This window comes from Mesoplodon densirostris, chromosome 11, assembly GCF_025265405.1.
Source record: "Mesoplodon densirostris isolate mMesDen1 chromosome 11, mMesDen1 primary haplotype, whole genome shotgun sequence".
Classification (NCBI taxonomy): Eukaryota; Metazoa; Chordata; class Mammalia; order Artiodactyla; family Ziphiidae; genus Mesoplodon; species Mesoplodon densirostris.
The window spans coordinates 44,576,613-44,604,594 of record NC_082671.1 but is presented as its reverse complement, the minus strand read 5'-3'; the positions used below and the strand labels follow the sequence as shown (position 1 = coordinate 44,604,594).

At 50.2% G+C, this 27,982-nt stretch overlaps 1 protein-coding gene across 1 annotated transcript; it reads right to left on the bottom strand.

The window, feature by feature from the left end:
• Positions 1 to 2,622: 2,622 nt before the first annotated feature.
• Positions 2,623 to 21,177, bottom strand: MYO1A (myosin IA). Its single transcript, XM_060112484.1, has 27 exons — positions 21,055 to 21,177; positions 20,834 to 20,949; positions 20,476 to 20,570; positions 20,176 to 20,280; positions 19,937 to 19,983; positions 19,716 to 19,779; positions 19,416 to 19,514; positions 17,266 to 17,369; positions 17,003 to 17,150; positions 16,409 to 16,527; positions 16,242 to 16,328; positions 14,830 to 14,895; positions 14,572 to 14,676; positions 12,513 to 12,575; positions 12,106 to 12,306; positions 11,706 to 11,932; positions 11,147 to 11,347; positions 10,790 to 10,883; positions 10,187 to 10,336; positions 10,009 to 10,077; positions 9,490 to 9,564; positions 5,076 to 5,210; positions 4,120 to 4,226; positions 3,598 to 3,730; positions 3,331 to 3,483; positions 3,025 to 3,152; positions 2,623 to 2,749 (listed from the first exon to the last, which is right to left on the bottom strand). Exons 1-27 carry the CDS (start codon positions 21,166 to 21,168, stop codon positions 2,623 to 2,625), a joined length of 3,132 nt encoding a protein of 1,043 aa, XP_059968467.1. The 5' UTR covers positions 21,169 to 21,177.
• Positions 21,178 to 27,982: the final 6,805 nt, after the last annotated feature.

Sequence of the window (27,982 nt, the reverse complement as noted above, 5' to 3'; positions counted from 1 at the left end):
TACAGAGAACCTAGGTGTTTTTCCTTTGAACACTTACTCTTTGAGCCACACCTCAGACACTAACTGTCCCTGGCCTAGCGGAGCAGGATCCCTAGCAGATCATCCGTCTGGAGCCCACCCTCTTTATTGCTGGTGCAGGTTGGGGGTGAAGCCAGTAAAACACTGAGCTGAGATGCTTTAATCGGCCATTCCCAGGGGTCAAGGTGGGGCACGTGCCTGTGCGCGCGAGCTGGCCTGTGTTATGTCCACCACATGCACAGCTTGGGCGCAACATGTGGACCCCTTCGACATCCTGGAGGGGTGCCGCGGGCTCCTGGGGGAGGGGTTGGGCCATATGTGACACTGGGTGGAGATATCAGTGAGGAATGGAAGGATGCCGAGTCCTGTGGCCAGGACACAGCCGGGAGACAAGCCACGGCACAAGGAGAAGAGTCCCTCAGAGCCTGGGGAAGAAATGGGCTGAGCCAAGAGGCTGAGCTAGAGCTGGTTTGTGCTGTGAGATGCTCGAATGGCCCCTCTTGGGGGTTAGGGGACTCCAGGATGGCTTGTGCCCCTCAGAGGCTCAAACAGCCTAGACTTTGAGAGAGCTGGACTGACTGTGAGCAGGGGTGGGCAGCAGAACTTCAGCTTTTCCCATCATGATGGAGCCAATTCAAGCCCTATAACACAGGTGGGGAAACTGAGCTCCTATAGGCTTCAGGGGACAAAAACACACACTCCTGAGCTCCAGAAGAGAAGAGAAGCAGAGACAGGAAAGAGGAGGAGGGGGAGAGAGATGGGAGAGTAAAGAAGAGAGGACCCCCCACACACACCTCCCTCAGCCTAGCATCTATCCACATGACTGACGGGGGGAGGACAGGAAAGAGAGCAGGGGCCCCAGCCCTCCGCCCTCCTACCATTCCCAGCCCAGAGAGCTGACAGTGCCTTCAGCCCTGGGAATGGAAAAGCAGGATAGGGAGCAGCAGCTGCATATTCTCCTGAAATTGCTTCTGAAAATGACCAGACACTTCACTGCGAAAGTGACGACAATTTGGGCCCTGGGAGCAGGAGATGAGGCGAGAGCGGGGGCGGTCAGGCTCTGGTCACCACCCCCCTCTCGGCCTGGTTCTGAGAAGTAAAGGACGGGGGAACTGTTGGGGGTGGCGGCAGGGTGGCAAGAGGCCGAACTCTGGACATGGCTCCCCACGACAGCTCTAACCCCTCACCCACTGGGAAGAGCTGCCTCCCTGGGCCCCATCTCAGCTCAGAGCAGGGTGTGCCAGAACACGGGGCTGGCTTGTGCTCTGAGGGCTAGATTAATCTGCAGGCAAGAGGATGAGCTCATCAGGTCTCCCGCCAGCATGATTACCTGGGGATTGAGCTGCCTGCCAGTGGAAGCTGAGGCGGAGGGAGACCCCAGCCTCGAGGCACAGTGAACTCAGCGGGGACAGGGAAGAGGCAGGGAAGGTAGAGGTCCGAAAGGAGGCAGAGGCGTCCAGACAGAAACCAAAGGCAGCCATTTGTGTGCTCGCACAGAGCGCAGTCTACAGTTTACTGCAAACCCAGGAGCTGCTTGTTCCCCAAAGGTAGAGAGCAGAGTGGGAGAGGCTTAGACAAGACAGAATCTATGAGGAAATAGCCATGAAGGAAGTGGGGGAGGGTGATATTTAAAGCATTACACAAACTCTTACGTGTTAACATTAGTCAGAGCCCACAGCAACGGGGACAACGAGATGGTGTGAGACAGTTGGAAACCAAGAAAGAAATAATGATGATGACACATGGAAAATAAATGAAGATGAGAGGGAAGAGGTCAGTCATAGAGATGGGAGAGTCTGGGTGGGGGGCGTGTCCCCCTGTCAAGTGCCACCAGCTGCAGGACTCAGCTGTGGGGCAGTGATTAGTAAGATAACTGTCGGCAGCAGCCTGGCATCTCTGCTGTATGGAAAGGAAAGGGGTGCCAGGGGGCAGGTGTGACAAAGCCCAGTGCTGAGCTTGGGGTGGAGGGGGGGCTATGAAGCCGGGGACCCTGCATTCCCCAGCTCACCTCAGCTCGCATGAGCCCTCCAGCCTTGGGCCTCTTTCCGGGCTAAATCTCCAAAGAATCCCAGTTTCTGCCAAGACAGGGATCCTCACTTCTTCCCTCCAGGGACACACTTAATGAATCAGCTCATTGGCCACCTGCGACCTGAGCCCCATCCCCGAATTCCCCACCCCCACCCCAGTCTCTCCAAACCCCGCCAGAGCTCAGCCGGTCAAGGAGCCCGGAGACAATTTCCCTTCTTTTTCATTCTTATTATCTGCATTAGCTGGCTCCAAGGAGCCTGAGGAGAGGAAAGGGAGGGGGGCAGAGGGTCTAAGTACAAGCCAGTGAAAGGATGGGGGAACAGGGAGCCACCCACATGACCAAACGTTTGCAAAGCCTCTTGTTTTATTAGTGGGCAAAGAGGCTGAGGGCGGGAGGAAGCTAAGTTTGGAGAGAGGATTGGAAAGGATTGGGAGAAGCAAGGTCCTCTTCAAGGGTTCTGCACTCTCTGAGCCCCACCTCCCATCAGAAGGTTCAGGCACGGGAGCCTCCCACAAAGGTGGGTGGGTGGGAGTCGGTCTGGTGCTGGTCCAGGAAGAAGAAACTGCTGCACCTCCTCATGGTACAGTCACCTGCAGGCAACGACTCCCCTTCTTCTTGCAGCTCAGCTTGCCATTCCCACCACCCCCAGGGCCCTGGATGACCTTGACAGCCAAGCTGCTCTCCTTGAACCTCACTGAGAACCTGGAGGGGGAACAGACAGAAAGACAAAGCTAGTGCCCTCATCCCCTCACCCCTACTCCTGTATTTTCATGGTGGCTTCCCCTCCCCTTCTTGAGGCAAGTACATCCCCCCACCAGCCCCCTGTGTCAGAAGACTCAAGGCCGCAGAGAACTTGGGTGGCCCTGACCTGACACAGTATGCTTCACTTTCTGACAGGACAAACTTTCCCGGTCACAATGACCGCCAGCTTCGTCATCTGCCCCAAGCCATCCCTCACCCCCAGCTCATGGCCTTACTCCTCAGTCACGGTGACTGGAAGCTGCCTCTGCGTGGCATCCAGCACAGCCCGGTACATTTTGGTCAGCAGTTCAATCACATGCTCGCTGACCAGCAGGAAGTCCCCCTTGGAGCCCACTGATGATATCTTAGGAAGGAGAGAAACAGCAGGGAAGGGATTCATTTTTTTCTCCTCAGGAGCACCCTGGGAGATATCAAAAGCCCAGAGTGAGAGGTCTGCTCTCCATGGCCTCCAGCTCGCCCCAGCCCTGTGATGCCCACCACCTTCTCCAGTCTGGGGCCCTGTCCCCACCCAGCTCTGATACCTCACTCAGATGCAAGCTAAAAAGCCCATCCTTGAAGCTGGTGACTGACACCCCGGCCACACTGCTCAGTGCCACGACAGCCTTGGCCTGGTAATTCTTGGTGTCTGAGATAATCACATGCCCCTTGGTCAGAAGGAGAATTCGAGAGGAAGTCTAAAGACAGAACAGGAAAGGGGGAGGAAGGGTTGTGATGCATCCCCACCCTTCCAGCTACCAGCCGAGGCTCTGGATCAGGCTGGGGGAGGAGTTCAGGATATGGGCCTTCACCTTGCCATTGCCACGGTTGACCTTCATCACAGTCTCAGCCACCAGAACAGGCCCTTCCTCCCTGCCCTTCAGCTTCTGTAGCTTGGGGTTTCCTTGCAGCCCAATGTAGTCACCGTGGAATGGAATAGGGACACTGAGGACACACGGGAGGTACGCAGTGGAGATAAGGTCCTTACCTCCGACCTCCAAGGTCCTTGTACCTCCCCACCTGAGTTCCCATCTTGGTCCTCCCGTGCTCCATCCCCCATCCTCCGCCATACCCTGTGTCTCAGCGGTTCTCAGAGCATGGTCCAGGACCAACATCAGCATCCCCTAGGACCTTGTTAGAAAAGCAAATTCTTTGGCCCCACCCCAGACCTCCTAAAACAGAAACTCTGAGGAGGGCATGCAGCAACCTGGCTGTTATCCAGCCTGCCAGGTGATTCTGAGGCACACTAAAGTTTGAGAACCACAGCTCTGTTCCACCTGGGGAATCTTCTCTTTGCTACTGATGAAACTGCACAGGGTCTGGGAGGCACTCACCTCTGGGGGTATGAAGCCTTCTTGCCCTTGAACAGTTCGCTGGCACAGAGCTTCTCCCTTAGGACCTCTACCTGCTTCGGGGACAGCTGATCCCGGAATCTCTTGCACTGTGACAGGGGAGGGGAAGGAGGACACTTCAGAGAGGGCAGGGGCTGGAGGAGCACTGGGGAGGGGAAGGGGGACTGAGGGATGCTGGGGGAGGGGGATGGAAGCAGTCAAATACAAGCCCCAGGAGGGCTGTGTGCCCACAGCACAGCGCAAGGCCTACTCCCAGACAGGTGCTCTAAAGTATTTCTTGAGTAGAAGAACTCTGTGCTAAGTGAAATAAGCCAGACAAAAGGACAAATGTGGCATGAGTTCACTTATATGAGGTACCTAGAATAGTTAAATTCGTAGAGGCAGAAAGTAGATCATACTTTCTGGGGGCTGAGGGACAGAGGAATGGGGAGTTATTGCTTAATGTGTACAGAGTTTCAGTTTGGGATGATGAAAAATAGTATGGAGACAGATGGCGGTGATGGTGGCACAACAATGCGAATGTGCTTAATGCCACTGAACTGTTTACTTAAAAATGGTTAAAATGGACTTCCCTGGTGGTGCAGTGGTTGAGAGTCCGCCTGCCGATGCAGGGAACATGGGTTCGTGCCCCGGTCCGGGAAGATCCCACATGCCGCGGAGCGGCTGGGCCCGTGAGCCATGGCCGCTGAGCCTGTGCGTCCGGAGCCTGTGCTCCACAACGGGAGAGGCCACAACAGTGAGAGACCCGTGTAGCGCAAAAAAAAAAAAAAAAAAAAAAGGTTAAAATGGTAAATTTTATGTATTACCACAATAAAAAAAAAATTTAAGTGGCAGAGGGAGGCAGAAGAGGAAAATCAGGAGGAGGAGAAAAAAAAAAAGAAGACAAATGAGAGAGGAGTTGCCTGAGCACCAGGAGAGGCTGCCCAGGCCCCGCTCACCTTCCATTGGTAGAAGAGCTTCTGAAGCTCCTGGTTAGCTGCGTTGAAGTACTTGTAAGGGGCAGCTGGCCACCTTTTGTCCAAGACATTGGTAGACGGCAAATTGTTCTTCAGCCCCAGTAGGAATTTCCGTGCCTGGGTTGGGAGCAGGGGGGTTGGGAGTGGGATGATGAGAAGACCTCCTGACAGGCAAACTGGCACCCAGATCCCACCACTTTCAGGGAGAAGGCCACCCACAGGGAGAAGCAACAAGTGGCGCTGAGGAGATGGAAGGGAGTCCCCTCCTGATCTCTTTCAGTGTGAATGTAGACTTGAGGTTGGGCAGTAAGAGCGTGAACGGGAGATGGAGGGGAGAGAAGGAGTAGTTCCAAGCAGATACCTTCTACACAGGGTAGTGAGGTGGGAGGAGCAATATGAAAACTGGCCTTAATATTTTGCTTCTGTAGCTTCCTATTCTCGAGGCTCATAATTGCCTACAGATGGCTGCCCCACTGTCTGTGTTAGCTATTGGACAGGTACCAAATCTTCCCTCCTCTCTGCTCAGTCAAGGCCAACACCTCAACCTGGCATTCAGAGTCTTCTACTTAGAGCCCAACCTCATGTCACAGGATCCCCTGCATTATCTCGTCCTGGCACACCAACCAGACTGGACTCCCTGACTTGCCCTCTGCCCAGCCCATTCATTATCACTCTGTGCCTTAGCTCATGCTGCTCTCAGCTCAACCCTTCCAACCCAGATTCTACCTATCCTTGGAGATGCAGCTCAAAGCCCTCCCAGATTCCCTGGGCCAGTGGTGTCCCTCCTTTCTTTGAAGCCCCATAGCACTTTGTCTATACATTTGTTTTCGTACTACCGTTATTTGCATGGAAATCTCCCTCTTCTACAGGGTGAGTCTTTGGGAGTCAGGATGCTAGGTCCTGAGTTTTTTCACCATTCAACATCATTGAGCATCTGTTCTGTGCCTGGCACTGTTCTAGGAATGGGGACACAGCAGTGAACAGAGTAAACAAAGTCTCTTCTCACTGAGTTTACATTCTACTGTGGGTGGAGCAGGAGACAGCCCACAAGCAAATAAGCATAGACTGTAGCTTCCAATAATTATATATGCTATGATGCAAAAAAAAGCAGAACTGAGACAGGAATGAGTGGTAGCATATTCCAGACAAGAAGGAAAGCCAGTGTGACTGGCCTAAATTGAGCAAGAGAAGAAAAGATCAGAGAGTAGGTTAGCGAATGAGAGATCATGAAGGGACTTGTAGGCTGTGGTAAGGACATTTGGCTTTATGTGGAGTGAAATGGAACACCTTTAGAGGGTCTTAGGGGAAGAGTGACATAATCTGACTTAAGGTTTTACTTTTTAATTTTTAAAATGTAATACAACTTATTTTGAATTTTTTTTAATTTGAGTGAAAGTTGAAACAACATTGCAATGAACATCTGAATAACATATACTCCTCACCTAAATTCACCAGCTGATAATGTTAACATCTTACCCTATCTTTGTGCTCTTTCTAACACACGCACACATAAATACAAATGCATGTAAGTATATAAATACACGCATATGTACAAATCTTGGCTACTATAGCATCCTAAAGTAGTTACAGTTATCATAACATTTTCCTCTAAAGCTTAAGCACGCATTGCCCAAGAACCAGGATATTTTCCTACACAATCATGATTCTATCACCATACCTAAGAAAATTAACATTAATTGGACACACTCACCCAAGAGTAATGTATATGCAAATCTCTTCTAATGTCCTTTATAAACTTTAAAAATGTACTCTTTGACTTTGTTTTTATTTTTCTTGATCCAGGATCCAATCAAGTTTCACCCATGGCATCTGACTGTTTAGTCTCCCCCAATCTAGAACAAGGACTCTTAAGTCTTTATATCTCAGGGAACACCTAGCACCCTGTTTATTTATGGGATAGAATTACTGAAGGTATAGAAAATAACTTGACCTTGAACACTTCCAACTTTTTGGAATCTCTGTGAAAACTTTTTACTGAGATATTAGGTTAAAAAACTAAAATAGAAAAAGGCAGAACACACAGTGTATTGCTGTAACTCTCCAGGAACTATCCAAGCTCTTTGTATCTTCCCCAACAAAGATCTAGTGGGCTTGGTCTAATCACCCTGGAGTCCCCAGTCCTTGGCCTGGTTTGATTTAATTCAATAAACATTCCTTAGCATGTCCCATAATCCCCCATGTTCCAATTGATGTGGAGATTCTGAGGTTTTTCTTTTTTGTTTGTTTTTTTTTAGATCTAGAAAGTTCTGCTTTGCCCTATGCAGCCCTCCTGCGTGCAGGTCTACCCAGAGCCATGGGTACCTGGGTTGCCCAGGCCTCTGTGAGTGTGTTGGGAGTGGTGAGGCAGGAAGGGGAGGGGAACAGTCATAGGTGGTGGTTAAAACTAGAGTCAAATAGCTTGTATCCCGGCTCTACCACATACCAGCTATGGAACTCCTACAAGTTATTCAACCTCTCTGGGCCTTAGTTTTTACCAATAAAATGAGGGAAAGAGTATATTTTATTTTAAAAAAACATATACTTTGAATAACAATTTTCTGGGCATGTTTAACTAACCTAGGTAAGAAAACCATGGTGCTGTTTAATTGACTGTAAATAGATTGATATAAGATTGGACCAATACTTGATGTGTACAATTTTAGTATATAGGGTTTTGTGCTTTAAAAAAAAAAAGGTCGGGACTTCCCTGGTGGTGCAGTGGTTAAGAATCCACCTGCCAATGCAGGTGACACAGGTTCGATCCCTGGTCCAGGAAGATCCCACATGCTGCGGAGCAACTAAGCCCATGCACCACAACTACTGAGCCCGCTTGCCACAGTTATTGAATCCCACAAGCCTGGAGCCCCGTGCTCTGCAACAAGAGAAGCCACCACAATGAGAAGCCAGTGCACCGCAACGAAGAGTAGCCCCTGCTCGCCACAACTAGAGAAAAGCCCACGTGCAGCGACGAAGACCCAAAGCAGCCAAAAAAAAAAAAAAGTTCAATTAATTAATTAATTATAAAATAAAATGAGAAATATAAGGGCCTACCTCAGAGGGTTGTTGAAAGCATTAGAGTTAATGCATGTAAAGGGCTTAGCACATCGTAAGTGAGTTATAGGCAAGGCAATGGCAAAATATGGACTAGTCAGAAACACTGGGGCAATCAATGCCCTGTGGTCCCCTATACGCAGACTTCCAGAGTGGGTTTGATTTATTGAAATACTGGTTTAAAGGCAACAGCTCCTGCGGTGACATTCAGCAGATGCCTGATGATATACAGGTGAAAGAGAAGGCAGACTAGAGGTCATTCAGGAGATAAGAGCAAAATCAGATTACAGGTCTCAGGTGTGCAGCAAGAGAGCACGTACTCCGGTAAGGCAGACACCCTGGAGCCTGCCTGAGGAGAGCCCTGGCAATGGAAGAGGCCTAGGACAATGGAGCTTCCCCGGGGAGGGGGAGGAGGACACAGGGAAGACTCAGGGAGGTGGGAAAGAGGCCCAGAGCCTCCATTCCTCAACTTAGCCAAGGGAACAGAGAGGAGCTCCAATGCATCTCGTGTCTTTACGAGCAAAGTCAGTAAGAGTCCTAACAACCATCAAAAATCAAATCAGCCAAGGTCAGTTCTAATTCACTCCAGCCCTCTGTCCAAGATCTCCCACTCTTCTCTCTGGTCTTTCCCAAAGTTTCAATGGAGTGCTGCTCTCCTCCATCTGGTTTCCCTCCAACACTTCTCAGAAGCACTATTGCTATCGGATATATGTCTCTGGAAATCACCCCTCTCTGTCCCTGTTTTCCTCTCACTGGAAACTGTCCATAGTTTGAACGTCCAAGCCTGCTCTTGGCTTCTTCCTGCCCACCCTGACCCAAGTCCTCCAGAATTAAGGTCCTTCCTGAGATTCAGTTTCAGCCTGGCCTGCTACAGTGTCAGAAGAGATAGAAGGAAGATATGATTCCTCCACCTTCATCCCCAACCCTAAAATGAATCTCGGCAGGTTGGGTTACTTAACCCCATGTGTGTCCTCTCTCTGCTCTTCAATGAGGCGCAGCCTCTTCAACTGTTGTTAACCACCTAGCCCCAGTCTCTTCTCCAGCCTACTCACCATGGACTAGTTGGTGGGTGTGCTGGGACCCCTTCCTGCCACAAGGTTGCCTGCAGTGTCTATTCATGCCAAAATGTGCTCTGATTCTGCCCCGAGGCCCCTAGGCGCTGGGGCCCTCCCCGTGCAGGCTGCTGCCCCGTCCCCTCTGCTCCCAGGGTTTAAGTACATCAGATAGAGGAGGCTCTTGGGGAAAAGCTTTGAGTCACCTCCTCTCAAACCCCACATACTTCCTCTTCACAACCTGTCCCTCCCTCCTCAATGCCCCGTTTCCACCCTCAATCCCCACCACTTACTATGCTCTTGTAGATGAAATTTGACAAGGTGAGGGCAGCCCCTGACCGGAAGTACTTTCGATAATTCTTGCGGGCCTGGCAGGGACATACAAGAAAAGGGCCAAAGTAAAGATAGAGAGTTATACCTGGAAGACAGAAGACAGGACTAGAAGAGGTTCTACTATTTTTCAACCACACAAAGAACAGAGTAAGATAAAGAGCTGAGACTATACCTGGAGGGAGAGAGTAAAGTCAGACAAGCTGGCAATCAGGAGGACACTCAAAGCAGAAGGCAGAGCTCTGCTGCTAAGTCAGAAACACACCCAAGCATATATTCAGATCTCCCCAAGATGCATCCACACTCCCAGACACACACAGAGCATACCCAGAAACACACCAAGACACAGACATACCATCACACAGAGATGTGTCCTGGGTGTGGGCAGGACCTTCTCTCTGCTAGTCTTCCCCACCAGCAGCAGCTGGCATGACCCGGAGGAGCCACGTGAGGGGAGGAAACCCCTCTCCCTTCCCCATTACCTTCCAACCTCTCACAAAAGCCTGGATCAACAATGCTGATGCCTTCATCTTCCCATAGCGTTTCTTTTGCTGTAGAAAACAGTGGGCCTGTTAGAAAAACTCCACCTCCTGAACCACCTCTCCACTTCCCACTCTCCTATTAGAGTAAGGGGGATAGGACTTTGGGGATAACAGGTACCATGTTGCCCCGAAACCAAGAGGAAATGAGGATCTGACTCTTGCGCATCAGCTGGTAGTGGGTGCGGCAGCGCCAGCCTCGGTACGTCTTCTGTATGAGTGTGGCCAGCTGCTGGATTCGTAGGCGCCTCTGATCTTCCAGGTAGAAAAGCTGTGGAGAGGTGGAAGGGGGGCACAGAGAGGCTCACCTAGGGGAACCCCACGGCACCAAAGGCTTCCCAGCCAGTGTTTTATTCAATCGTTCCTTAGTCCTCTTATTCATTTATGCATTCATTCACTTAATAAGCAGCTACTGAGCTCTGACTCTTTAGCAGGCATTGTGCTAAGACTTGGAAACTCAGACACCCTGACTCTCAAGGAGTCCTGCTTCAGGCAGAGGCGTTCAGACCAGCAATGCAAGCACACCTAATTCCAGGGCTCAGGGCAGGTAGGGCAGGAACCCAAGAACTCAGTTCCCAGAGATAAAGTCTCTGCAGAGAGACTTCCTCATCCACTATTCATTCCAGGTTCTAGAAGCTCCCGTCGCCCAGCCTCTCACTCAGGTGGGCTCTCCAACTCTTCCACCTTCCAGGCCCACCAAATGCAAGTGCACCCTCCAACTCACAGTCTTGGGGCTTCTGATGAAGATCTTTGTCTTCCCAAAGGCCAGCTCCTCTGAGGACATATTCAGCTCCCCCAGGACCTTCTCGACCCCCTCCCTACAGGAGCAGGTGGGGAAAGCTGCCAAAGGGCATCCCAGGGGGAGGTCCTCTCCCACCTTTCCTCTACCCCCTTTCACCCCAGGAGAAGAGTTCAGGGTTCGAACAGACTTCAGAGCCTCTGAAAAGTGATCATTCAATTCATTTCCCCGAGAATCCCTTCACTGAGCTTCAGCGATACACATGGCACCACCTGGTCTCTTCCCCCACAGAGGTTCCCTGCACTGCCCTTCCCTTCTCCCCAGTCTCCCACTGAGTCTTACCGGTCTCCACCGTCCCAGTGAGGCCAAATGCTCCGGCTCAGCAATCGGTACCTTTCCAGGAAGGACCCGTAGGCCTGGCGGAAGGCATAGCCTGCTCGTCGCACCCGCACATTCTCCAGCAGCCCCAAGTACCGAGCCTGGACGGCCACCAGCTCCGAGGAGAACTCACCTCGCCGCTGATGCTCATTGGGCTTTATACACCTGGTGGGAGGTGAGGCAAGGCCCGGGCTACAGGAGCTACACCCTTACCAGTGTCACCCATCCTGGTCTCTACACCTCTATTCTGTACACATTCCCGTTAGCTGAAAAGAGGAAGCAGACACACTGGCCTTCCCAGTTTCACTCACTATAGCATGGTCCTTATTTGACCATGATGCTCTCCCCACTACAGGACTCTCAGCTCCTCAGCTGGCTCTGTTTTTCATGAGGAAAAGGGCTCTGGTAAACTATTCCAGAGACAACCACCCCCCCACCCCCGCACGGACATGTTCTACCATGCATGGACCCTGCAAGTGTCATCACAAATGCAGCATGTTCCCCTATGTGCCCAGCATGTCACCTGATGTAGTTGGGTTTCTTGGAATACAGGTTCTTCATGAGAATGGCCACAGAACCCTTGAACTGGACCCCAGCAGTTGGGGGGCGTTTGAGAGACGCCTGCTTTGGATCACCCTCAGGAAACAAGGACCGAAGGAGGGAGTGCTGGGCCTTCCACATGGCCTGGGACAAGTCCCGGAAGAGTAGGTCGTTATTCTTGTCGATGAAGCCGTTCACATTGTAGGTCACCTGTACAGGAACCGCTCTTGGTCTGGAGAGCCCACCACATTGTCTGTCGTGCGCGTGGCCCCCCAAGTCTCACTGCAAAGTGTTCCTGGTTCTCATCTCCCCCCAGTGCCTCCCCCATTGCCTTCAGCCTGTGCCCAGGCCCTAGTCTTCACCCTCCAGCCCCGCGACATCACCTTGCCCGCATAGTGGCAGATGCGGAAGCAGCTGAGGCCCATGCTGTGGTCATACTGGTGCTGGGCGTTCTGGGTGACTTTGCTCTCATAGTGGCCATGCTTGGAGAAGACCTGGTTCAGCTTTGCTAGGAAGGTGGAGTCACTGACCACCCCAGGCCGCAGGCACTCCTCATCCAGCATGGCCAGGATGCCTCGTTGAGTCTGGCCAGGGGAACAAGATCAGCCCAACCTAGACCTGGTCCTTCCAGACGTCCACATCCTCACTGCCGCCCCTCTGCCCCCTCATCCTTTGCCCTCTTTACCATCCTTAACAAGTGGGGTGGGGGGGGAGGGTAGAGAGAGACAGGGGAAGGGTGTTCAGGCAGTCTGGAGGGGGAGGTCCCAGAGATGAGAGAAAGATAACTTACATGCTCAATGAGGTTACAGATAATGCCATTATCAAAGTAGTCCACCTTCACCCACGGTATGCCCTGGCAACGGGAGATGACAAATTACATGGAGCAGGTCCAAGACAAGTCTCCAACGGTCTCACCAGAACCAGGCCCCCTTTCACCCACCCCACCAAGGACCATCAGAAAGCCCTATAGTTCAGAGGGGTCCTTGGTGTGGTTTCTATCAATCACATCCTTATCCCTCCAAGGTTGATGGAGAATTTGTGGGATGGGTGGGCAGACGTGTGGGAGGACCCAGAGCAGTTGTGAGAGAGGGCGAGACAGTGCAGAAAGCCATGTAGGTGCTGTAGGTTGGAGAAGGAAGTGGAATATGTTGGGATTACCCCACTGTGGGAGTGGGGAAGGGTCCTTGAGTATGTAGAAGAGCAAATGGCCATACTGTTCTGGCAACAAGCTATGGAACCAAAGCACATAGGTGAGTTTATCATCAAACAACAAAGCTAATTTGATACATCTTCAAAGCCCTTCATCAGTGATTCCCAAACTCAAGTGTGCGTCACAATCACCTGGAGGGCTTGTTAAAATACAGATTGCTGGGCCCCACCCCCAGGTTCTGATTCAGCAGGTCTAGGATAGGGCCTGGGAATTTGTCTTTCCAACATGTCCCCAGGGGATACTCCTGCTGCTGGTCCAGGACCACACTTTCAGAACCACTGATCTACATGATACTTTGGGGCTGTATTATTTGTTTTTTAAAAAGCAAGAATGGTATAGAAGCAGAAGACCCATAAGACCATGCATCTCTAATTTAGAGCTTTGCTGGGTATCAGGCCTATAGACAGGAGAGCTCTGGATCAGCCAAGGGCCAGACCTCCCAGGCTCAGGCCATTCCCAGGTGTGGTTGGGGAACACGAGCCTTTCTCTTCCTCCTCCCTCACAAGTCTTTAGGAAATGCAGAGCGGAATTAAGTAAAGTTGCCCTCCCACTTCATCCTCAAAATACCTTCCCCAACTGGCTAAATGAACAATCCTATGCAGCTATAGAAAAGCATCTTCATGTACTGATACAGAAAAGTCTCTTGTTAACTGGTGAAAGCAAGATGCAGAACAGAGTGTATTCATTGCCACTTGAATAAATTTTGAGGGAAAATATATTTACAGATTTTTTTGATTACACATAAAAGTCCTCTGGAAGGAGGCTGACTTCAGTTGCCTCTAGATGCGGGGGGAGAACTAGGAAGCTGGGATGGGGTGGGAAGTAGACCTTTCTTTATACACCTTTTTAAGCTTTTTGAATCTTGAAGCATGGGAGTGTATATCTATTTGATAATTTAAATTTTTAAAGTAAAAACATACAAAACTAAAAAAACTTTTAGTTGTGACCACATTGTCTGGAATTCTGCCACAGCAGGTTCCTGAGAGATCACAGGGAACATCCCTGGGAGGGTTTTGATGACTGAGACTCAGCCATTCACACTTTGGAGTGAATTAGCTCAATCAGAGAGCTTTTCTAACACTTAGCCATAGAAAATGGGCGGCGGGGTGGGGGGGGGTGCGGTTTTCGATGACCAGGGGAAGGAGTGTGGAAACTTTGAGCCACGGGGCATTTCTGGTGAGGAAGTCTGGGTGCTACAAGAGGAGACGGCAACATCAGTCCAGCCCAGAGGAGACAAAAGATTCTGAGACGTCAGAGGAGGGCACCGAAAGGGATGTGGTAGGGTGCCAAGCCCAGGAGAAATGCCCCTTCTAGATTCGGCTCACAGCCTGCCCTGGGCCAAGCACAGCCGTCACTTCACTCTTGTCAGGCCTCTCCCCCACCCCTACCCACCCCGACACCCTTCCATCAATCTGCTCCCTTCCTCTCCTGGCCTGGAGGGCAGGATGGGGAACTGGGGGTGGAAAGCAGAGAATTAGGGCTTCTTGGTAATGCTGGAATATTCAGCTGTGCAAGGGAAACTTTTTGTCCTTAGTGTTCTCATCTGGGGACAATTGAGAGGAAGCTGTGATGAAGGAGAAAGATCTGGCATACGCCTAGAAGTCATCTGAGAGAGGGGAAGCAGGAAGTCCTCGTTTACCTCTCTCTTATATTCCTCTTGCTCCTCTTTCAGCGTTATCTCTATGAACACCTGCTGTAGCTTCTCATTGCAGTAGTTGATCACAAATTGCTCAAAGCTATTATCCTGTGGTGGGTACACAGGTTAGAGAGTGAGACCAGCTCAGCCCAAGACACTTCCTCCGTCGCAGCCCCACCTCCCCTCTCTCACACCCCGCTGTGAGCCTGCTGCTCCTAACCCTCAGGAAGCAGGGTGCTGAGGTTGCTGAAGCTCTCTCACCTCTAATATTTCAAAGCCATAGATATCCAGGACGCCCATGACCTTCCTTTTCTCCCCAGTGCCCACCTGAAGAGGAGGAAAAGATAAATCTGAGGACTGGCCCTCTACACACCAGGCCAGGCCCCTCTGGGATGTGAGTCAAGCAGGGAGCAAACAGAACTTGAGTGAGCTTGACCAAGCTGGAAAGGAATTGGTGTAATTTTACTCTCCCTCTTCCTCTGTATGCTGAAGGACAAGCAAAGAGGGAGGAAAGGAGGAAAAGGAAGATGTAATAGATTCCAGGAAAATGCTCCCATGGTACAAAGTAGAAAGACGTTAAAATCTTCTTGGAAAAATAACCATCCCTTATATTTGTAGAGCATTTTACAAAAAAATCCTATGATCTTATTTTATTAATCCATCTATCCCTGTAAGGTGTGATTATTCCCATTCTACAGATGAAAAAAAATCGAACTTCAAAAGAGCTAAACATTTACCCAAATCTAGATTCAAATCCTATGTTACCCTGCTGCCTTCTGGTAACAGATTCTAAATTGATGGCACTTTCACATACGAATTTTTAAATAATAGTTCTATTTTGACCTAATTTGCACACCATAAAATTTACCCTTTAAAAGTATACAATTCAGTGGGATTTTTTTCCAGTATATTCAAAAGGTATACAACCACCACCACTAAATTCCAGAGCATTTTCATCATCCTCAGGTGAAATCTTATACACGTAACCCATTAGCAGTCACTCCCTATTCCCCTGGCAACTGCTGACCTACTTCCCATCCCGATGGATTGCTTACTCTGGACATTTCATATAAATGGAATTATACGAAATGTGACCATTTGTGTCTGGCTTCTTTCACTCAACATGTTTCCAAGGTTCATCCACGGTGAGCATGTATCAGCACTTCATGCCTTTTGATGGCCAAATAATATCCCACTGTATGGATATACCACATTTTGTTTATCCATTCATTAGTTGATGTACACTGGGGTTGTTTCCACTTCTTGGCTATTATGAATAATGCCTCTATGAACATTTATGCACAGGTTTTTATGTGGACATCTGTTTTCAGTTCTTTTGGATATATACTTAGGAGTAGAATTGCTGGGTTATATGGTAACCATGTACACAATTTCATCTGATCCTCACTAAATCCTGTGAAACAAGTAGGCATTAGTGTGTCTCAATTCCCAAATCGGGAAACTGAGGTTCAGAATCTCTGTGAAACTGAAAGACCACACAGTTGGTAAGTAGGGAACCCAAATAGATGAACTCAAAAAAACAGAGATGTTTCCAAAACACTACATTATCGTAAATAAATAAATACACCCTATCCTCCTTACTCCGTTCATCTCAGAACCCAAGGCATGGGGCGGGCAGAGGAGAGTGCTGAGGGAGGAGGGCAGTCTCTCACCTGGATACTCTCATTGATTCGATTCACTAGCCAGTTGAAAAGGCGGCTGTAGATGTTCTTAGCCAGAGCATCCCGAGCGTACTGAGCCTGCAGGGCAGTGCCAACTGGTTAGTGTGGCAGCCACAGAACAGACTCAAAACACAGCCTCCTCCCACAGGGCCCCTCACCTGGACGACATTCAGTGCAGTGACCACTTTTTCTTTGGCCGTTTCCATGGTCCTTGAGCACAAAGCTCTCTCTAGTTCCACTGAATTCAAACCCACCATTTCCCCAATCTCTTGAATACCTGGAGTGATGAGGAAATACAACATGGCCTGAGAGAGGGCTTGCTCCCAGGGGAGGGAGGGAGGGCTGAAAAGTGAAACTGCTGAAAGCCTGCTGTTCCTGGGTCTTACTGGGGAAGTCCTTACAGCCAATCCAGAACATGGCTCTGGAGGAATCTCTGGGGAGGAGGAGGAAAGGGAGATCTTGACACTTTGCAGGCATTATCTCCTTTAATATGAGAATCTCCTGAAATGAGTGTAATTGTCCCCATTTCTGCAAAGAATCCACTGAGACTCAGAGAGGTCCCAGAACCTAGGTCTACCAAACATCAAAACCTCATTCCAATATGCCTCACAGGGAGTTCTAAATGAGTATGTTTGGGGAAGAACTCCTGAGTGGGCAGAGGGGGACTGAATCAGAGTGAGGTCTATTATGCTGGAGATGGTGGAAGAACAGAAATTGTAGCAGGAGATTCAGGGAGCTGGTTGGGTGCAGACCTCTCCCATCACGGATGCCACTTGCTGGTACCCCATTGGCCTGGAACTCGTCTGCCAGTTCCACATTCCCCAGCTTCAACACCAGGGCCACCACCTCTAGCACCTGCCGAATCTCCTCCTTGGAGAACCCAATCACAGTCATCGCACTCTTGGAGAGAAAGGAGAAGTCCAAAGCTGAACTGCGGTGCCAGTCCAATGCCTCCCTTCTCAAAGCCAGAGCCTGGGCTCAGGGCATGGCCTAATGGCCCATCCCAGGTACTCACCTGGAGGGCCTTGAAGTTGGCAGTGTCGTCCATGCCATCCACCCTGGATGCCCCCGGGTTCAGGTAGGCATAGCCATTTGTGTCCCGCTCAAGCTTCAGGGCCTCTGGGAGGGCCAGCATGAGGGAAAAGGGTCAGTACACATGCTTTCTGGAGTCCTCCAGCCTTGACCCTCATGGTCCTTGTCCTAGAGGTTGGTTCATTCATTTATTCAGAGGAGCCATTTTTGTTTTAGGTTCTTCCCCTGCCTCTTTTGCTTTGGGATCACTAATTCCTATGATGATAGACTACATTTTTAAGTGGTATTTAGGGTTTGGGTGTTCATAATTGTTGATGTTTTCCCCAACTTTTATGAAAGAAAAGCCTCATTCTACTCTTTTCCCCACCCTCAGGGTTCCAAACAATAAAAACAAACAAGAAACCTCTCTGTCCTGCTCAGTTCTCAATGGTTCTGGGAGGATGAAGGTGAGGAAAGAAGGGTGAGCACACATCTCCCACCCACCCCCAGCCTCGAGGCCTCGCCCTAGGCCCAGGTTGGCGCACCCATTATTTGTTCACAAAGCACCAACCAAGTGACAGATACTATGTTCCCCAACCCTGACTCCCTTCGGGAAGGTTTTCTCTGCGTGTAGCTGAGCCAAATGGCCCTCTTGTGTTCCCCCATTGTGCATCTCTACCCCAGACCACATCACATGGGCTGGGCTTTGGGGTTTTTTCTGTCCCTCCTACAAATGAACAACTTGTGTGTTGGGACTGTGTTTTTCATCTTCATATTCTGTGTGCCTGGCTGGCATGCAGGAACTTTTTTCTTTTTAATAAATGAATCAAGGGAATGGTCAAAGCCGTTCACCTGAGATGGGAAGGAATGGGTTAATCATGGAGCTTGAAGGGTATCAGTTATCTGCTATTCAAATGATCTGAGAATCAGGGAGTGACTCTCAAACTAGAGTTTAATGGCAGTTTCCCCTGAAACACAAATTTTGAAACAAGAGCCTGCTAAATAGGGGTGTCTGGAAGGAGAAGAGTCAGAAAGGCCCTGGGATGATGACACCAGGGAGGGAGGCCCCACCCAGACTCAGCTTAAATCAGTGAGTGAGAATCAGCCAGAGCACAACTCTAGTACCTATGATTCAGACAAATGGAATACAATCAAGACAATTAAGCCAGGAGGGAGGATGAGACCTGTGGGGGCTCTTGAACCATAGAGATCTCTAGGAGGGGGAAAGGAGACAGGCACAAGTCCAGCATAGAATAACCAGAAACCAAAGGGACAGGTTCTTGGGGGCCAGATACCCACAGTGCCCACAGTTAGAGGGGGGATTGAGAGGGGAAGCTCTGGCAGGGCTTGAAGTCCCATCAGACCCTGCAGTAACGCCCAGCCAGAGCCACCTCAGGCCCACCAGCATCCAGGCTGAGATGGTCTCTTCCCCAAGACAACGTAAGGTGCTCCATGCCTTCTGCCCCTCTAGCCAGCTGCAGAGCCTATTGGCACTGATCACACTGTATTGAGATGTAGCTGTTCATGCATCTGCCATCCCTAGAAGACTAAATTCTTCGAGGACAAGGTCTCTTACTCACCTCTGTATCCCTAGAAGCTAGCACAATGTTCAAGCATAGTAGGTGTTCAAGAGATTTTTTTTTTTCCAAGAGATGTTTGATGAATGATTGAATGGAACCTCCACAGAACTATCTAAGAAGAGAAAATCAAGGACAAGGTCCTGGGCAAGGCAGATGTAGAGCCAGGACAACTTCAGCTAGAGCTCATTGAAAGTTCTTCAACACTTGTAACATCCTGCGTGCTTTCCTGCTGAGCTATGGATAAAGTCCCTTAAATTGAAGATAGGAGAGATGGTAGATGGAAATAAGTGTTCCATTTTTGAAGCCAGCTTGGGGAAAGAGGAATCCAGACAAGACAGAGAAATAAGAGCAGTGAAGAGGTAAGAAGGCTTATTCCTAGCAATAAAACCCCAGAAAAGGAAGAGAACACAGAGGTCAAGAGATTTGTTCCCAACAATAGGTGGATGAGATTCAGGGTGGGGACTGCCCTGAGATTCAAGGGAAGAGGGCTACAGGGATCCAGAGGGGCCCAGGGGTTCTGGGCATTGAATGGAGGCTAGGGGTGTTCTGCCATGTGTCGGGGGCAGGCACATACTCAGCAGCTGTGGATCTGCTCCAGCCAGTAGCTGATAGAAGATGTGGAAGTTCCTTTCTCCTTTAAGTTGCTTCACCACGCGGGATTTCTCAAGCAGATCTGGCAGAGAATTTGAAAATAATGTTCTGAGGACCTGGGAGGTACTGCAGCTTCCCTCTAATCCTGCCCTCATCCCTAGTGTTCCTAGTGGTTGGGAAGCCTGGTAGTCTAACATTCCTCCTTCCTACAGCAGCAGATTAGCCAAAAGGAACACCGTGGGGCAGGTGGGACAGGTGGTAAGTGGGATGGGGAGACACGTACAGTTTGTGATGACGCCACCAAGGGGGGATCCCTTGAAGTCAAACTCAACATCCATGTATTTTCCCTTCAGAGACCAGAGAGAGAGAGAGAGAGAGAGAGAGAGAGAGAGAGACATGGCTTCCTCCTCTTCTCACCACCCTGTCCAGGAGGGATCTGTGCCTTATTCCTCCCTCTCAAGGCGCCACACCCTCTTGTCCCAGTCTGGGGAGAGGTTCACTCACAAATCGAGAGGAGTTGTTGTTGCGAATGGTCTTGGCATTGCCAAAAGCTGTGGAGATGAGGAGAGGGGGAATACGATGGCTGAGGCGAAAAGAGGGACTCCAGAGCAGGGGAAGGGGAAGGCCCTCCAGCCATGAGGCCGATCTCAGGTTTCTCAGGCTGAGCAAGAACAGCCATCTGGGGAACACTGGGGACGGTCAGGTGGGGTGGGGGTGGAGAGGGCAGAGACTGGACTTCTCACCCTCCAGCACTGGATTTGACTGAAGCAGTTGTTCCTTCACAGAGTTCACCCGTTCCCCTTCCCCACAGACAGCCGCCACGTAACTCATCACCAGTTTACTAGCCTCTGCAAGAGAAACCCTCACGTGGGTCCCCACCAATGCCCTTAACCTCCCTCATCCCAGCACCTCACACCACTCAAGAGTCAGAAAAAGCCAGGGAGGAATTTCAGGGGGTGGAGGCAGAACTGGGCCTGGCTTGGAAAGAGACAAGGGGGTAGTTCCAGCAGTGACCCCCTGGCTTCCCGCCCCGGGCGCCTCACCTGTCTTGCCAGCTCCACTCTCGCCCGTGATGAGGATACACTGGTCTTTGTCCTGGTCCCTCAGTGACTGGTACGCCACATTTGCCAGTGCATAGCTTGTGGGGAGGAAGTGGGTGGTGACTCGTGTGGGACCAGTCCAGGACAACATCTTTCACTCGACCCGCAACCCCCAGACTCATTTGCCCTCCCCACTTGGACCAGACCAAGGCAAGTGACAGGCCTAGGAAGGGGCCTCCAGAGGGCCAAGGGAGGAAGGGGCAGCTGGAGAACCTCCTTCAGGAGGAAGGAAAGAGGAAATTAGGATGTGTCATCATAGCGAGCTGGGGCCCTGTCACCTTTCCTCGGTCCCTCTACTCACACATGGGGCTTCAGCTCGTAGAAGGTATAGTCCCTGTATCTGGCAATGAACTCTGGGCCATAGATGGGCAGCTGTTGGTAGGGATTCACTGAGACCAACACGTTCCCAATGTAGGTCTGGAGCCAGGGAAGATGAAGGGAATGAGCGAGGGTGGGGGTTGGGGGAGGCACGTGAACTCTCTGGCCACACGGCCGCAGGCAGGGGCACCCGTAAACACTCACATAAATCTCCCCTTTTTCATAGCGCAGCTGGAGGTTCTTGATCAGAGACTCCTGCTCCAGGGGTTCCAGGAGCACAAGGTCCTCCACCCCAATGGACCCTTCCAGGAGAGTCATGTCCAGAGGAGCAACTGATCCTGGGATCAGTTTGTTGATGTCTGCTCAGCTTTAGAGGCCAGTAACTGTTTGAGGGGAGGAAGGCAGAAGGACCTAAGAGAGCTTTCCCCTCCCCCCGTCCTGGCCCTAGAGAGAGCCCCCAACCTGGGAAAGGCCTCTGGACCAGCCCAGCTAACAGTGGAGGCTGCAGAAACTCCTGGTGGGAGGCGAGGGAATCCTCTGCACCCTGAATTAGGGTTGGTGGGGGTGGGACAGGACCACCAGGGTAAAGAAGGCACCCAGTAGGCAGCAGCCGGGGGAGCATCCTTGTGCTTGCAGGGGAGAGGGCTGGGGAGGAAAGGGTAAGCAAACTTCATGCCACAGCCAGGCACCAAAAGCTCCCTCCCTCCTGCACTGAGGCTGAGGTCAGGGTCCAGACTCCCTGACTCTTTGTCCCCCATTCTCCTTCTCAACTCCCCGCCTCTCACAGCCCCCGTTTCAGTCACCCAGCACACCCATACCCCTTTGAAAAATTGTGCCAGTGTCTTTCCTCCCGTCTCATTGCTACAGTGAGATTCATTTTTTAAATGGGGACTGGAAGAGGTGATGAGCTCAAGGACAGAGACGGGAGTTCCTCCGTAAAAGGCTGGAATACCCCAAAGAAATGAAAATGAGGTTTGTTTCCCCAACAAGCAAGTAGCTGTCAGGACTTCTGCATGTGCCTACACGTCTGTCCCTATATTTCCATGTCCAGATTTTACACCCATGACCATAAGCTTCTGGCATGGACTTTGCCCCAGAGGGACACACCTAGCTTTTTAGTAGCTAGTGGGAATGGGCAAGGAAAAGCAGAGTCAGAGGGGCAGGGGACACCGTGCGGCTCGGCCTCCATGCACTAGGTATATGGCAGGTGCTCCCTAGAGCGGAAGCCCAGCCCTCCTCAGTCTTTCCTGGGGGATTGAGTAGGCAGGGCGACCTGGTGCAGGACAGGACTATTACAGTGGTCAATGCCACTCCCTAACAGGAATAAAAGAGCCACATCCTCCTGTCCTGCATCGCTGAAACTGACTGGGGGAAGGGAGGGAAGCAGGAAGGGAAGGTGGGGCAAGAAGTGGGCACAGGCTGCCTTCTCCCTTCACTCTGCCTTCCCCAAGCTTCGGGAAAAGGGAGCACCTGTCACTTCCTGTGAAGTCACAATGGAGGGAGCAATAAGAATACTGATTATAGCAACCTTTAGCAAGCAGGTAGTATGTACTACGGGCTAGGCAGGCTCTAAACACTTTACATACACGAATTCACTTGATGCTTACAATATCCCCATGAAGTAGACACTATTATCATCCCACATTTTCTAGATTAAAAAAAAAAAGTTAAGATTTTAAATAACTTGGTAGGGAAGGGAGAGAAGCAGAAGCAGGGCTGGGAGAAGGCATCTTCTTTGGATTTAGATTTGAAAGGAATGGGAATAAGATTGGTTGGAGGTGGGGAAGAGGGAAGAAAAGCAGCCCCCACATGGGGCACCCAAAGATGTGAAAAGAGGAGTAGAGGCAGGTTAAGGAAGGACTCACCCAACACTGGAACTAGGGTGTAACTTCAGTGTCTCTTGGAGAATGGTGGATGAAATCCCAATTTGACAGGAAGGGGGCATAGGAGTCCCAGGCCCCAAGGCTGGAGAGGTGCCCTCGTTACTGGGAGCTGTCCATGGTGTCAGGGAAGACAGGAAATATTCGACCCTCTTCTTCCCAGTGTCCACGATTCTGACCTTCCTCTGTGCAGCCTCCTCCAGCCAGGGCTCCCTGTGCCAGTCAAGCCAGGCGAGCCCTGAGATGGTGGCTCAGCACAAAGTCCGAGGCTGTTCCTGATGAGGGTGTGGCTCGCTTAACCCTTCACAGGCCTGCAGCCCCAGAGGGAGACACTCAGTCGCATGAGAAAGCCCCCTCTAGGTAGGAAGGGGTATCTGGCTGGCCTTAGCTGAGGGGTTCAAGCAGAGTTCTTGCTCCATTGCCCCCAAAATTTGGAAATGAGGGCAGAAGGAGCAGACTTTATAGCCAAGGAAAAGCTTTTTCCAAAAGTCAGGAATATTGTCAAAGAGGAAGTTAGGCTGGGGTGTCTTCTGACCAAAGAAGTAGTACCTCTCTCGAACCTACCCTTCCTATCTTGTTCGGAGCCAGGGGGTATTGATGACATTATTGGAAGAACTAAGCAGACAAAATCCCCCAATTTCTCTCCACTTCCCTCCCCCCATGAATCAGACGCCATCTTTGGACACAGGTCCAAAGATTAAAGTTAGTGATAACACCTGATATTTCATTTATTCAGGGAACTCCCACCTGTGTTACCTCATTGAATCACACCACCCTGTGTGGTAGGCAGTGCAGACCCCCTCCATTAAAAAGGAAAATTAGAGACAAACACCGAGGCTCAGAGAGGTTACACAATGTGCCCCTAGTTCCACAGACAGCACATGGCAGAACCAGGAACAGAAAAATGCAGCTTCCTGACCCTAAGGTGGCCACAGGTTCCAGCCCAAGTCCTGGTATTTCTCATTTTATTCCTTCTTCTGTGCTAGAATACCGAATAAGACCCTGGGATGCTCTTTCCTGGGCACTATCTCAGCTGGAAATAACTGCCTCCAGTGGACAAGAAGCTTTAAAATCCTATTTCCCAGGGTACCCCCTCATCCACCCAGGAAAATTCCTGAACAGCAGGCTCCCTATGCCCACCGTCTTCCCTCCCAGGCATGCACAAAGAGCAAATTAGGTAATCACAAACACTTAGCTGAAGATAGAGACTTGATTCTCCAACTCCCAGCCACAGCTGCTTGGTTCAAGGTCCAAACTCTATTGCTCTCACAGAAGCACTCTGCATAAACCTGGCCCATCAGCAATTCCATTACCAACCTGCCCTTACATAAATTATTGATCTACTAAATATATATATATTTGAAGGGGATAAAAAGCAAGAGGCGAGAGAGAGAGAAAGCTGAGTGGAAGTGACATCAGAACATAATCCCATGTACAGGGAGAGCAGTATCACAGTAGAGGCAGAAATGACTAAAGATCCCCTATTTGGCAGTGGAGGAAACATACCTAGAGTGAGAAACCACTTTCCTAGGATCACACCACTGCAAACCTGGCAGAGCCAGGACCAGAACACAGGTCTCCTGTTCTCCAGGCCAGGAATCTGCAGCTGCCTACAACTGAGGTTCATTTGTGTCCATCCACAGACTCATTTATCGAGTGCCTACTATGCGCTCACATGAGAGGAGTGACTCTAAAATGAGATGGCAACCTCAGGCTTAGAAACAATGGCATGAACGTCACAGCTAGGGTGACCAACCATCATGCTTTGTCTGGGACCTAAGATGAGTTTTCTGGACATGGGTATTTGAGTGCTAAAACCAGTAAAGTTCTGGGCAAATGGGGATGAGTAGGTCATTCTAAATTAACAAGGTACAAAATACACATCCAACTCAGCTGGGATTTGAAGATCTGCCAAAGCACTCTTGGGGTGGAGAGGAGGCACAGAGGATGCAAGGTTGTGATCTCCTGCTTCCCAGGCAAAACTGAAGCAACTGGACCTTGTTGGTCTTCCTCCACTCTGACTCTGAAATTCCCTTCCTTATCCCCCCATTAGAATTTCTAGTCCGTGTAGGGGGGAAATGAGGGCACTTTTTTTTTTCTTTTTTTTTGCATTGGGTCTTCGTTGCTGTGCGTGGAGTTTCTCTAGTTGTGGAGAGCGGGAGCTACTCTTCGTTGCGGTGCGCAGACTTCTCATTGTGGTGGCTTCTCTTGTTGCAGAGCACGGGCTCTAGGTGCGTGGGCTTCAGTAGTTGCAGCACGCGGGCCCTAGAGCGCAGGCTCAGTAGTTGTGGCGCACGGACTTAGTTGCTCCGCGGCATGTGGGATCCTCCCGGAAGAGGGATTGAACCCGTGTCCCCTGCATTGGCAGGTGGATTCTTAGCCACTGCGCCACCAGGGAAGTCCCATGAGGGAACTTTTTGAGGTGATGGAAATGCTCTATAACTGTGGTGGTGGTTACACAACTGTCTCCATTTGCCAAAACTCAGCAAAATTTAAAACTGGTGAACTTTATTGTATTGTACAATTTTATAAATTATACTTCAGTAAAGCTGGCAAAGAAGAAATAGAAGCAGCAGCAGCAATTCTAAACCCTTCACTGCTGATTTCTGAGAGCTGTGAGGGCAGCAATTTAATTGGTCTAATTCACACTCACTAGTGCTCCCAGGGACATTCACTTTTTAAAAAGATGTTACACAATAAAAACACAGGAGTTTTCAGACAATGGTGGAGAAGATATTTGGTGGTAGAGGGTCTTTTTGACCCTCACAAACTATCTGGTGTCACTTAGTAACAACATTGATCAAGTACAGTTGACCTTTCAACAACACAGGTTTGAACTCCCTGGTCCACCTAAACTCAAGATTTTTTTCAATAAGTACGTACTGCTACTACATGATCCATGGGTGCCTGAATGTGCAGATGTGGAAGCACAGATACAGAGGGCCTTCAACTGTAAAATTATAGGTGGATTTGCCACCGGACAGAGGGTTGGAGACCCTAACCCTCCCCACCCCCGATTTAAGAGTCAGCTGTACTACTATGTGCCAGGCAACAAGCTAAATGCTATCCAAAGTGAGGTCCACAGACCAGCAGCATCTGAATCACCTGGGAGCTTATTAGAAACGCAGAATCTTGGGTCCCAACCCAGACTTACTGAAGCAGAAGTCTGCAGTTTAACAAGCTCCCCAGATGATTCCTATGCATGTTAAAGTTTGAGAAGAACTGCTTTACATACCTTATCTTTTTTTTATCCTCACTAAAACCCTATGATCTTGCAAACCTGGCAATTATGCTTTAAGTTTTTATTAATTCAACCATTGATGATCATCCAATGTCTCTTATTTACCTAGTCTGGTTGTAGAAGAGGAGAAAAGATGTCATCAGTGTGCATTAATCTACATAAATTTACATATGATCCACACCCGGGTTTCTTCCTATTTCACCAACCAACCGTCTTTGAAAAATGGACAGTGGATTTCCAGGTAGTCAAAATAACTCAGAAGAGAAAGGTACAGAATTAATGCAAATGCTATAACGGATTCCCAGAGCAAAGAAAATAGCCAAAACATAAAAGAAAATGGAAGGTACCAGACTCCTTCCTAATGCAGAAGCTGGGCCTAGTCATAATTGAAGTTTTTTGTTTGTTTGTTTGTTTGTTTTATTTTTGCTGCATCGGGTCTTCATTGCTGCACACTGGCTTTCTCTAGTTGCAGCGAGCAGGGGCTACTCTTCGTTGTGGTGCGCAGGCTTCTCACTGCGGCAGCTTCTCTTGGTGCGGAGCATGGGCTCTAGGCACGCAGGCTTCAGTAGTTGCAGCACGTGGGCTCAGTAGTTGCGGCATGTGGGCCCTAAAGCGCGCACGGGCTTCAGTAGTTGTGGCTCGTGGGCTCAACAGTTGTGGCGCATGGGCTCAGTAGTTGTGGCGCACGGGCTGTTGCTCTGCGGCATGCGGGATCTTCCCGGACCAGGGATCGAACCTGTGTCCCCTGCACTGGCAGGCGAATTCTTAACCACTGCACCACCAGGGAAGTCCAAAATTGAAGTTTTTATTCCATGCCCCCTAATACTCACTACAGCCCTGCTCCCTTTCACCCTACATAAAGCTCTTGGCAGGCATCTCATAGCTGGATCCATAGGTCTTCCCCTCACCCCAATCGAGAAACAAAAGAGATATTTTATGCCATTAAAAAAAGAAAAGGGGGGCTTCCTTGGTGGCGCAGTGGTTGAGAGTCCGCCTGCTGATGCAGGGGACATGGGTTTGTGTCCCGGTCTGGGAAGATCCCACATGCCGTGGAGCGGCTGGGCCCGTGAGCCATGGCCGCTGAGCCTGTGCGTCCGGAGCCTGTGCTCCACAACGGGAAAGGCCACAACAGTGAGAGGCCTGCGTACAGAAAAAAAAAAAAAAAAAAAAAAAGAAAAGGGGGCTTCCCTGGTGGCACAGTGGTTGAGAGTCCGCCTGCTGATGCAGGGGACACAGGTTCGTGCCCCGGTCTGGGAAGATCTCACATGCCGTGGAGCAGCTGGGCCCGTGAGCCATGGCCGCTGAGCCTGCGCATCCGGAGCCTGTGCTCCGCAATGGGAGAGGCCACAACAGCGAGAGGCCCGCGTACCGCAAAAAAAAAAAAAAAAGGAAAGAACTAAAGTACAGAGTAGCCCCCTGGACCAGGAATAACCTACACATTGTTTTCCTATGAGACAGCACAGCGGTACAACCCTCTGCTCCTGCAAGAATCCCCTTAGAGATCTGGCATCCTGGGAAATCATCCAGTCCAAGGAAGTAGACCAAGACAGACCCAGGATGGGGAGCAGTAGTTAAGAAAAAAAGGAAAATAAATGGCATACAAAACAATCTCATCAGAAAGATGAAACAGAAGAGCTAACTGCTGATTACCTGAAAACAAGAGATCAAACAAGAAAAGTGCATGCTCGGGACTTCCCTGATGGTGCAGTGGTTAAGAATCCGCCTGCCAATGCAGGGGACATGAGTCCAAGCCCTGGTCCGGGAAGATCCCACATGCCGTGGGGCAACTAAGCCCGTGCGCCACAACTACTGAGCCTGCGCTCTAGAGCCCGCAAGCCACAACTACTGAAGCCCGTGCGCCTAGAGCCCGTGCTCCACAGCAAGAGAAGCCTCCGCAATGAGAAGCCTGCGCACTGCAATGAAGAGTAGCCCCTGCTCACCACAACTAGAGAAAGCCTGCGCGCAGCAACGAAGACCCAACACAGCCAAAAATAAATAAAATAAAAAAATT

Coding starts and splice junctions, on each gene's coding strand:
- MYO1A (XM_060112484.1), bottom strand. CDS start 21,168: ATGACTCTCCTGGAAGGGTCCATTGGGGTGGAGGACCTTGTGCTCCTG. Junction 19,780..19,936: donor ACAACAACTCCTCTCGATTT/GTGAGTGAACCT, acceptor TGGTCTCTGAAG/GGAAAATACATGGATGTTGA. Junction 3,731..4,119: donor AAGGCTTCATACCCCCAGAG/GTGAGTGCCTCC, acceptor GTGTGTCCTCAG/TGTCCCTATTCCATTCCACG.